Consider the following 12166-nt stretch of genomic DNA (forward strand, 5'->3'; position numbering starts at 1 on the left):
TTTTCTATTTCTGGATGTTTTTTTATTTTGTAGCTGTGCAAGTGAGGAAAACAAACTTTGCATACAAATATTTGTGGAATGCTTTGTAGCCTGGGTACCCTGTAGCAGTCACACAATTCTAGCAGGAACGTATACATGTATTTTTTTTAAATGTTGCTTGTTGTGTACCTTTAGGGGGGACGTTGGAACATTAATATTTCACTGTTGTAGTAAGTTACATTACTAATTTTCGTTGCAGTCTGGTAGCTGTAGAAATAAACATCTGATTGTACTTGATTGCCTACAGTAGTCTTTGCTGTTACTAAATGCTTACTTAATACTGTGATTTTAAATGCTTGCAAACAACATTTTCCCAACGTGATTATGGGCCTAGAAAACCAGGTATTATCAGAAAGACTCATAATGTTACTTTTAATCTGTCTTCCTTCTTTCCCTCGCCATTAGGAGTAAGCTACCATGCTGTGTCTCTGTTCACCTGTAGTAGGCCTTGGCTGGAGGGACCATTAGACCTGCTTTTGTGCCATGCCAGTGTTTCTTCCTTTGACTTGGAGGAGTTGTGTGGATGAAGGTTTTGCACCTTCAGTATCAAGTACACTTTTCCCAGTGGAAAAACGAAAAGACAGTATTATTGTATAATTGAAAATGTTATAAAAAGCTGACAGAAGTCAAATGCCTTTTTTAACTGCACATGTTGTAAATCAGTCTTTTCAAAAAATCGGATATTGCATTGTAGAAGACAGTGATAAATGGTTTGTGCATAAAAACAGATTTCCTGAATTTAGAAGGCACAAAAATAATTGGTTTTTCTCGTGCCCAAGTCTTGAAGTTTCATTTTAGCATTTTTGTTTTGAGCAAGCTTAGTGTTTTCCCTACAGAAGTCAACAGAGGTATGTGAGCTTACCGGTATTGCGTGCAAAAGGAATGCACATTCCTCAGCCATCGGCTTACCCTTGGTGCACACCGTGCCCAGTACTGTCTGCAGCAGAGCTTGTTCAGCAAAGGCTGACTGGCAGCACTGACCCTTCTCCCCTGCAGCAACCAGAGGGAAACAGAAGCCTCTGGGCTGATCTTTTGAAGATATTTCAATATTCAGATGCATTTTGGTTCCTTGGAGCTTTGTTTGTTACGTAGCTGCTTCTTCGGAAGTTTTGCTGCCTGTAAAAAGTCTGATAATTAGTTTGGTATTTGCAGCCCTGACAAGTGTAAGAGTGTGAGTGCATGAGTCATCTTTTTTGGCAGGGATGAAAGGAGCTGACAATAAAGGCCTCTGGAGGACAAAGGTGTGCTGTTTCTCACCGGGGCGGGGGCGGCAAATCCATGTGTGCCTGTATGTGGCCAGGTATGCAGGATAACACAAAGCACTCACACAAGCACGAACACCACCAGTAGCCTCATCCCGCTCCCCTGAGCCTCGAGGTCTGCTCGTGCAAAACATGCTCATGCACATATGTACTGGCTGGCACCACGCCCTGCACCACCCACCCCGGTCTGACTCCAGCTGCTGCACTGTCGCCCCAGTACGCACACGTACACACGCTGAAGAGAGAGTCCCTCACCCAGGAAAGAGATAAAAAGGCATTTAATAAGAAATGGGACAGACTGTGCTAATCAAGTGCAGGGCAGGGCCAAACACAATGACCAGCAACACATTTACACGCAACCGATCTTGTTTATGCCCTTCCCTCTCTCTTTTCTCATGCATGTTCCTGCCAGAATCCACCCCTTTCCCTGCCTTTGGTCCCATAATAAGGCTTGTGTAGTCCTGACATGTTCTACCCTGCATCCCATAATGTGTCCCCACCCTGGGCAGGAAACACCTTGGTCCTGCTGACCTGTCTCGATGGGTTTCACACCTGGACGCGAGGGCTGAGGCTCACCTGAGGCAGCCCTGTGGCTGTGGTGTGGTCTGGATAAGGTGTCCCTTCTGAGTTTGTAATTTAGGCTCCCCGCTGCTCTTGTGCCTCTCTGTTCCTTTGGGCTCAGGGAGGTGGGCCTTGGGTGGGCTGATGGCTCCTGTGATGGGCCTGGGACCAGTTGGGGAGGGTATTGGGCTCTTCTGTGTGCGTGCAGGTGAGGTCTTTGTCACAGAAACTATTTATTTTGAGAGATGAAAAGACGCTACAGACACTGAATTTAAGATCATTGTTTTTGCACATTTGAAGTATGTCATGTTGATGGGATGAGACAGAGAAACTAGTGCTGTTCTTGTGCTTCAGAAGTTGTTGCAGGCATAGGTATAGTATTTGAATCTCCCGAAATCGCTTTTACAAGAAGGGAATTCCTTCACAGATAATAAATTAAGAATTACTAGGATTTGTCACAGATGTTAAATGAACTTTATTTTCACGTGCAGTGTGGGATGGAAGACCATTTACGAAAGCTTGCTCTTTGTCCAACTTCAGGTTTTCTGTATGCTGCATCTTTCACAAGCTTGCAAACTGAGGTGCAGGCAATTCTGATGTCCTTTTATTTCCTAGAAATTAGTGTGTGCGTGCATAACTCGGCCCTATGTTGTTTTATTGTCTCTGATGTTCACTGACTTACGAAGCACTTCTTATTTGGAAGACTCTTCCATCTATTAGCATTAGCAAAATCAGACTAGAATAATGCCTAGTCAAGAAGAAAAGGTAATAAAGGCAATTATTTATCAGTTCATAGCATATCTGTCTACCACTCCTCTTCCTTTCTGGGTGTGAACTATGGAACGGATTTTTTGCTTTTAAAAAGGGGGGGTATGGAGAAGGATGAAAGTGCAATAAAAAGGAGTGACTTTGTCATAGAGGGCACATGCCCTGAGAATTCCTCTGGATTTGGTAGTAACTTTTTTGCAGCTTGAGAAACTGGAACATGCCTGCCTGAAACAGCTGCTGTGGCACCGGGGCTGTTAACACTCTGCCAGAGCCAGGCTCAGAAATTTGTCCCCTTTCTGGCTTAGCAAGGGGGAGGTAAAACTTGCAGTATGTTGACCATGTTGTTGCCCACAGTGTTGTCCACACTGAGAGAGGTTTTGCACGCAGAAAGATGTGTTTGCAGGGTCTGTAGCTGATAGTATACATGGAGTCAGCTTAGAGCGGAAGAAAACAAAGGGGAGAGGGAGAGAGACAGAAGAAAGGGCTAAAAAACCCCAGCAAACTCCTTTGCTGCTGGGGCCGGCAGGGAAGAGAAGCAGTGTGGTCCCCAGCCAAGCCCCGTCCTTGGGCATGCTCTCCAGTGCATGGGTGCTGACAGTTACAATGATTTTTCACCACATTTTCATCTAGCGTGATGCACTTCTCATCAGGATCCACTTGAACCCACTGTTGCTTGCTCCTGTTCATGGTGGGATCAAAGCATACTTGGGGTCATATGATGGCTGGCTTCTAAGCCTTCTGTATGTTTGCTACAGGGTAATGTTTATCTGCCTTGTTATTCACTAGGTCTGCTCTTTCTCTGATGCAAACCAAAACCTACAAAACAGGTTATGAAGAGAACAGGGGAGAAAGGGTGATCTTGGCCTGATGGCAGGCACTTCCCACAAGAAACCCAGCTTGACAACACTCCTAGTGTTTGCACAGGATCTTCAGCACAGCCACAAAAGGGGAAAGCGCTGCCCTGGCAGCTTCAGGAAAAACACTGCCACAACAGCCTGGGGCTTACCTAGAGGTTATGGAGCTGCGAGGGAAAGGCAGGCTACAGGACTGCAAACAGAAAACCTCTGGTGTCAGGAGGGTTAAGGCGCTGATGGCACTGTATAACTATTAAAAGCGTATAAAAGATGATACAACACTTGCATCTTTAGGAAGTACTCGTTTTGGATCTTACAATAGCTACTGATGAACTCCATTTCTATAGCATATGTTCACTTACGCCTTGTGGCACCACGCGTTGGTGAGATACTGAGAAAGGGCGTGCAGTCTGCGAGCAGTAGCTTACACCTGTTTTTATTACTTCCAACTAGTGCCTTGCTGATTCCTCTTCCTAGCTAAAATCCAAACACGCATTTCTGTCATCATACTAGAAATGCTTCAGGGATCAAAACTGATTTTTGACTTAACTGAAATTGGCTGGTTAGTGAAAGACAAGACAATTCATGTAGCTTATTGAGCTGGTCTAACGCAAGCAGTTTAGTTTCTTCCAGTAGAACTTGGACTGCCAGCACCACGAGTTTGTCCTTAGGACTTTGGTTAATACCCCATTTTTTCCTCCTGACTTCTCATATGTAAGCACAGATAGTAGAAGTAAGAATAATAGAACTAAGACAATAATAATATTTTAACAGCATTAAATTGTTCCACAAAATAATGTTTTAGAAAAGTGTGGACAAAAGGTAACAACTGCTCACTTGTTCATGTTTTCTCCAGGTCACAGTGCATCAACCAGATGAAAGAATTAAAAGAACAATGTGAAGAAAGGATAGATGAGCTTGCAAAAAAGGGTAGTGATGTACCACAAATCAAAGAAAACAAAGGCTTCTCGGAAGATTCAAAAAAGCATAGCCAGGTATGGTTTGGGTAATTCCTTAAAAATATTTCCTTTTGCAATTCTTAAGGGGTTTTCCACCTTTCTGCTATCTACAACTAACGTTAGCCCATCACATCAAGTTTTGCGCTGCTTTCCTTGACGTTTGTTGAATGTTTCTGACCTATGGGAAGTGGAGTGATTCAAAGGACAGAAGGCGGTAGAGGTCCTGCAGGAGATGCCAAATCACTGTGTGTCTGAGACTGGCAGAATCTGAGAGGTGACGTGGGAGTGGTGTGGAGCCCACTGAAGAATACTTACACTGCTGAGCTTTGGTTCCCAACTCCTTTTGACTTTGTTAAAGGACTTAGTTGCTCTGTGTGTTGAAGGGGCATGTTGAGGATAAATTGTGAATTGCTTCAGAGTAGCAGCAAGCCTTGAATATGATAGCGTAGTCCAAGGGTCCTTGAGGTCTACCAGCTATGGATTTCCAGAGAAATCCTAATTTCAGGATTTAACAGCAGGAATGAGAGGCAGATCAAGTGGTCAAGTGATCAAGCTTTTGGATATTCTAGCCAAAGAATGACAAAAGGCGTTGCTGTGCTTGACATGAGAAGGCTCACTGGGATAGGGCAGGCTTGCCGAGTAGGGTGGCTGCGTGCCGGCTGACTCTTTCTTCCTGGGGTACAGAGGGTGGGAGGAAATCCTGAGAAAAGGAAATTTCAGATCATCATATTGTCTTGGCATGTGAATTATTGATACTTCTTCAGTGAAGCAGGATTTGGTCAGGGATAGAACTTGATTGGTTAAACATGATACAGGTGGCCCTGGGAACACTCTGGCTCCTGGGCGAAGAGGCAACTAATGTATTCCTAGGTACCGGAGTGGCCCTTTCTTCAGGCCTGTGAGCACCAGTTAGAGGAGTTATATTTTTTTACATGTGACTGCAGAGGGGCCTTTCCCCCATACATGGGTGACCAACACTCACTGCAAAGGCAGTGGGGGTTGGGTCATCTGTGCCCTTTTCTCTTTGGCTAGAAAAAGCTACCAGAAGAAACAATTCGATGACTTCAGAAGTGGAAAGGGTAAAGCAACGAGGGTTGAAGCTGGGTTTTACAAATCGCTGGAAATGGGTGGGACAAAATGGCCAAAACATCTGCCCAGAGACCCCTAGGTGTTCAGGTAATGGTTCCAGTCTGCGTCCAGTCCTTTATGTGCAATGGTGGGAGAGAGAACTGCCGAAGTTTGTGACCTTTCGTGCTGGGAACCTGCTCTATGTATGAGAGCTGCAAGATGAAAGAAGCATGAGAGACAGGAAATGCTAGCCAATTAATCCTTAATTAAAAAAAAAAAAAAAAGGCAAGCTCTTCTTTGTCAATAGTTTTTATTGACAGTGTCAAGTAAGTACATAAAAAGTAATAATAGTAATAGATAGTAATAAGTAAAAAGCCCATCATTTGGAGATGATACATTTGTTTTTCAAACAAATAGATCTTGTTTAATGTGAAGATGCAAAATACTAATTATTTGGAAAGTTTACATGGGGAAGACTATACTAGAGAGGCGGTCAATTTAATTTCTAGTGTTGCTTTGCAGCAGATTTTCATTTACGTTACTTGTACCAGATGCCTGCTCTTTTTGGGGGGGGTCTGTGTGTGCGTGTATGTGTGTGTTTACCATTTTGACTTTGGAAGGGAAACATCCCAGAGGGAACCTGAGGAGTTTGGCTGAAGCCCCCCTGCAGGACAATTTCAGCCTCCTGCAGCAAGTCCCATAGCTGGAGGCAGTCTTCATGCAAAGTAGGCAGCAGGTTAGGCAGGGCAGGTTATCTGTTCTGCTGTTAATCTGCAGATAGGATGGTCCCCGGTGAGATAACCACTAATATAGCTACAGCCTAAATAAATTTTGTCTGCTTGTGTTCACTAGTATCTGTGACAGTGCTCCTTACGTCAGGCTGTAACTTTCTCAGTTTTTTTTGTTTGCCCAAGGATTGCAACTTCTTGCATGTACAAGACCTCAGTTATTTATCATTAGTGCAAGCTGACCCTGCGTAAATGTATGTATGTTTTCAGCCAGTGTTTTTAGCTGGAATAATCCCTGTTTGTAAGATGTACATGCTTATGTGGTGTAAAGGTCAGAGTTAAAATAAAACAGAGAAAGAAATGGAGTGTTGGTTGGTTAATAAATATACAGCTTTTCTTACAGCTCTGTATTTTAAGGAATGGTGTCTATTTCTCAGCTGAGGAATACACAACAGGTTCCTATTATTATCTTTTTATCCAACCACTTCAACTTAAAAAATTTTCAGCATACACCCTTTTGCTTTATTTGACACAGTCATTAAAAATCACTGGGCTAGAAATTTAAGATAATACAAGTTAAGGCTTTTGCATGTTTAATTAAGAAGTAATTTATTTCTATTAAGTGGAGGCTCAGTATTCTTATGGAAAAATTCATGCCCAGCATAAAGTGAAAAATGTGTTATTGATGATTATCATGTTAATTATGTTCAGTTACTGATGGCTTCTACTGTAGAGAGTGACCTCAAGAGGCTGAACTATTTACAAAACAGAAGCATTTTTGAACACAGCATTTTTGTTTTAATGACTGAAAGAAAGTGGAGTTCTTCTGAACATCCTTACTGCAATAACTAAATATTCTGTGGTAATACTTGCTTCTCAAGCTTTCATAAGAGTTAATGCTGGATTATTTGTTGTTGATGTTGGATTTCATTGTGTTGACCCAACAAGGTCTTAAGTTCTGCCTGGCTCTGGCTGAGGTTAAACGTTTTCAAAACAGCCAAGTAATCGTATTTTATAAATCCTCCACAGCTTTGCCTTCTTCGTTATTTAACCACTTCTTTCTGCAGACATTTTTCCAAATGACTGCGTGAACACTTGACAACCGCATGTTTTATTGACCTGCTACAGTAGCTACAGTCATACCAACAATCGTAACGGAAAACTTTCTGTTGACTGTATGATTTTTCTATACCACAAGGTTTCCTATTCATCTGTGTAGTACCAGGTATAAAATGTTTATGTCTCTAAATGTCTGTTTGCTTGTTCTTTCTCTGCATCTTCTGATTTTTTTTTTTAAACAAAACAAAGACCCAACAAAAAATCCCCATAGAACAAATGGTTCCCTTATGGTCTGCTTTTTGGCGCCGAAGCCGGTGCAGTGCAGGCTCCAGGCACATTTCGTGTTCGGTTTTTGTGTGAACTGAATTGACGTAGCTCTCAGCCAATTTAAATGCTAATGTGAGTAGAAGTTGTACACAGAATTTTAATGGTTAAATTGGAAGATCTTCAAGGTGGTTTAAGTCTTAGCCACTAATCTTTAAGCAGGTCAGATGCTGAGGGCAGTCTAGTAGCAGTATTAAATACATTCTTAAGTAAGCTCCATCATGTTAAACAGATACTGTTGTCTACTTGGTTGATTTATGTTTTTCTTCTCATAATCCTGCATTTGACATGGTTTTAGACCAGGTCTCTACAGGTTTGCTTAACTGAAGTTTTATTATGCCCAAACTCGGTTTACCTGTCCCTGTAGGTTACTAAGAGTAGTTAATGCCGTCAGTTTTTCTGCTGTGCTGACCCTGACAAGGTAGCAGGGCAACAGTGGAGAAACATGTGGCATTACAGTTCTGTGACCCTCAGAGAATAACAGGTAGTATTTCTTCTGAGACATTGAGACAGTAACCTCAGGTTAGCTGCAGTTAGATTAAAGGTTTGTTAAATTCTCTTGATGTAGTGTGCTGTTATATAGAAACATCGCTGCATATTCAAGGTTGTATGGTGCTTCCATCACCAATTAAAAAGTGCAGTCCAAAAATTTCCAAGTGTGTTAGGATTTTTTCCCCTACCGAATTTTTATCTGACTTCCACTTCCCTTTCCAGATCTAGTAGTTATACAGACCAATGCTTATCTGTGTACATTCACTTCACAGGTTAATATTCAGCTGCCAGCCTTGAAGCAGGCTGACTTAGAACAGCAGAAACACAATGAAGATGTACCTAAAGCAGTACCTACAGTAAAAAAGATAGACCTGCTGCAGACTAAAGGTGAGATGGAAATCACAGTCTTACCAGCAACTGGTAGAGAACATTTGTAATTTAACTGAACATTTAAAAAAACATTTTTCGTACACAAGATTAAGATGGAAAAAGCAACACTAGTACACTTAACTATAATAAGTTTTCCAGCTGTGGAGAGGTATAGTATCTATTCAAGCATTTTTATTATTAGCGTTTCTACTGGTCCAGTTTTGTTGTAATTGACATGTTGCATGTAAAGGAAAATACAAATATTTACAATGCGGGAGTTCTATGCCTCATTTAATACAGAGGAAAATATCCTGCTTCTGGAAACAATAACTTTCAAGCACATTTAAAATTTGTGTTCTTCCTAAGATTGATACATCTAGCCCACTACCCCACCCTACGGAATAGCTGAAAGTTAGCTTTAAACACACACATCCATGCTTCCTGTGTGTTGCAAAATGCAAGTAAGGGAAATGATATGCAGGAGATCAGATTAGTTAACCTAATGTTTGCTTTTGGCACTAAACTCTCAGAAACTATTAATGTGAATGGATGTGTCCTATGGCATCAGTCTTGCGTAGTACTGTGCCTGATAGAAATTCAATTTCCTATTTAATTATTCTTGCATGCTATCTTAAATTACAGTCTTAGAGGAGTATGCAACTCTTATTTTAGAGAGCTAGCAACTGAAGACAACATCTATATATAGTTTATTCAGGCAACATTTATAATGTTTTTTTTTTTTAGCTAAAAATACAGATAAACAGGAAAAAAGACATAGTAATGTCTGCTAAAAGTAATAGCCCTCCTGTATTTCCTCTTCATATTTCAAAACGTGAAAAGGCTTGATTTACTTGCAAATCTCCCCATGTGACTACTTTGTCCTGAGCGACTCTTGAACACCACATCAGTTTTATTGTAGTACACTGCAGTTTTTAATTTAAATTGCTGTTTCACCTGCACAACTTATTAACTCACATATCAAAGTTTTAAGCAGGTAGAAGCATGAATCTCTAGGCGCTAAACAATGCCACAGTCAACTCAACAAGACTCATCCTTTAGCTGTTCCCAGTAGGAAAAACATGGGTTGTCTTCACCTTTCTCTTCAGAACTGATGTGGTTGAAAGATGTTCTTTCAGAGGAAAAACATTGAATGTGGAAGATAAAGCAGTATTTATTGAAGGTTTTTAACTGGGTTTAACTGCCACCACTGAAAGGCATTAGGTTTTTTATTTAGAATCATTTTTATTGTTCACAGAAAGAATGAATGGGCTGGCTGACATCAGAAAACAGGAGCCTAAGGCAGAAGAGAAGCTTTCTAGTGAACTGAAAACCCCCCAGGACTTACTAAAGGCTGCTGCAGATCATAAGGAGATGCCACTCGAGTCAGAGAAGGAGCTGAATCCATCTGAAGATGAAAGACATGTAGCAGGGCAAGATGCATTACCGCTGGCAGCAGAGCAGGCTGCTAGTGTGGAAACTGAGAGGGAGCAGCTCCTAAATTACAATGCTAAGGAGGATGACTTGCCCCTCGGAAAGGCTGGTTGGTAGCACATCACATATTGCTTAGAACAGTCAAGAAACGAAAGCATGGAATAGGGCATAATTTCTGCAACAGTGGTGGCAGCTGGCTGGACCCAGTATGAGCTTTCTTAAAGGTTTTTGTGAGATGTCCAAGGCTGGTCAGTCCCTGGCAGTCTTCTGCAGTCAGTGGGTAAAGAGGGAGGCTTCTATTTGTGCAATGTGGAGCCTTCCTGTCTCTCCATTGGCTCTACAAGGCATTTGGGGAAATTAGCCCTGAAACTTTTTGGTATTTAGGCTTTATAAGAACATGACATATTTGAAAACAATGAGATGTATTGATGTTTTGCAGATATTTTTATAGTGTCAATGTGTAAGTGCTAGCTCTCCCTATTTCAAAATAAGCTAGCATGAATAAAAGTTGACCTAAGACTTCAGGTATCTGAAGTTTCTTATTGTGAGTCTGCAGAGCTGCAGATCAGATGTTGCAAAGGTGCCAGTTTCTGGCATCTACCACCTGTGGCCCTGAACTACATGTCTCCACAGCACCGAGCAGCAGAGTACTGATGTCTTGCCTAAACCTGACCGCAATCTAGATGTCACTCTGTCTGTCTTGAGGAACTCAGCCTCAGGTGGCCCCAGTAGCCCAGACAGAGTAATCAAGAGGAAGCCTTGTGGCAGGCAGAGCAGGAATTGATGCCCACAAAAAATGCTGTTTATGCTTTTTGAGTAATGCATTCATAGAATCATGATGTTAGCACTGTTGATAACTTGACAGGGATAAATAGTCTCATCTGCATTGCTAAGGTAATATTTTCTAGCTGCTCCAAAAAGATGCTGGCCAGAGCAGGCTGTACCCCAGAGATGTGAATATGTGATTTACCTAGATTGCTTCCATTTTAATGGGAATACATAGCAGAAAGATTAGGTAAAAAATCTCATCCAACAGTTAGCGCACGAAAAAACTCTGCCATGTAGCCTGTGAAAGGTCAGAGTTTCTCCAAGATGGAAGGACTAGCAGGATGTTCTTCAGGCTTGATGGTTCAACAAAAATACCACGCCTTACTGCATCGGTTCCTTGTAGCCAAAGGAACTAAGGTAGAAGATTTCATTTGCATTCTCTGAGCATTGTCTCTCTTTCAAATAAAAGCTTATTTTAAAAGTTTGAGACCTTCAGGTCTATAACTGTAAAAATCTATTTTATGCGATGGTCTGCACATGGACAACATCAAGCTAAAAATTTTCAAGCCAGTTTCTAAGCCAGTTAGTAATTGGAGGACTTGACTTGGGAACGTTCAGAACCAGAGACTCCGATCTCTCTTAACTGGGGTATGCTTATACCTCCTTGCCATTATTTTCTGGGTGGTTAACTGAAAAGTAAGGGTAAGTAGTTTGGCAGTTAGAAATAATGTTTCCATTTACTTCTGAGCTCTTTATAGAAAGAAATCTTAAGATAGTTGATAAAAATTACTTGAGATTAATTAATGACTGGGTGAAGAAAATCTCTTATGGAAAAGCACTTTTGTGTAAAGTTAGCACATCATAAAATACTCTTTGGTTTTTGATGTCCATCAAGCAGAAAGCTGTGAATATGGCAAACTAAAACGAGAAGGGGGCAAGCTGAGTTATGATTTAGTGGTGGTGGCAATACATTTAAAAGCAACACCACAGCCAAGCTTTACACTTCCTTAGGCTGTCGTTTAGTGTATTCTGAAAATGTTTAATGCTTTTCCTTTCTGTCCATCTAGTGCTGAATGAATTTTATTAGACTTTCCAAATACTAGAAGATTCTTCTATCTAGTCCTTTAGAAAAGATTTACAGCAAAAGCTGCTTTGAAATTTAACAGTTCAAAAGGAAAAATAATATGAAAACCTACTCTAAAGAGCAATTCATTCAGCAGCAAAGTAAATTCTCTGGAAGAGTGTTACAGTAACTGTTTCTTGTTGAGATGACCGTATGGTACAGCATAAAACTAATTATGTCTAACATTTTTCCAAACAAAGTAGAACATGAAGCACTGAACCAGGACAAGGATGTTGATTACAATTTAGATGAGAATGAAGCTGAATCAGAAACGGACAAGCAAGCAGCACTTGCAGGGATTGAAAATGGTAAAAAAGAAAAAAGTTTTACCTTGAGTGCCACATGCTGAAAATTTTGCAAT

At 41.2% G+C, this 12166-nt stretch overlaps 1 protein-coding gene across 14 annotated transcripts in view; it reads left to right on the plus strand.

Moving 5' to 3' along the window:
• The window catches only part of GOLM1 (golgi membrane protein 1), a 37141-nt gene that overhangs the window by 22303 nt on the left and 2672 nt on the right, over nucleotides 1–12166 (plus strand). For 7 of the 14 annotated variants that reach the window (XM_075078893.1, XM_075078890.1, XM_075078894.1 and 4 more), the window contains 4 exons: nucleotides 4341–4479; nucleotides 8387–8501; nucleotides 9739–10023; nucleotides 12006–12113. In XM_075078893.1, the coding sequence (XP_074934994.1) occupies nucleotides 4341–4479; nucleotides 8387–8501; nucleotides 9739–10023; nucleotides 12006–12113 (647 nt within the window). Of the gene's footprint in view, nucleotides 1–4340; nucleotides 4480–8386; nucleotides 8502–9738; nucleotides 10208–12005; nucleotides 12114–12166 lie in introns of those variants that run through there. The other 7 variants (XM_075078892.1, XM_075078897.1, XM_075078899.1 and 4 more) reach the window with 5 other exon arrangements.

This window comes from Phalacrocorax aristotelis, chromosome Z (assembly GCF_949628215.1).
Source record: "Phalacrocorax aristotelis chromosome Z, bGulAri2.1, whole genome shotgun sequence".
Classification (NCBI taxonomy): Eukaryota; Metazoa; Chordata; class Aves; order Suliformes; family Phalacrocoracidae; genus Phalacrocorax; species Phalacrocorax aristotelis.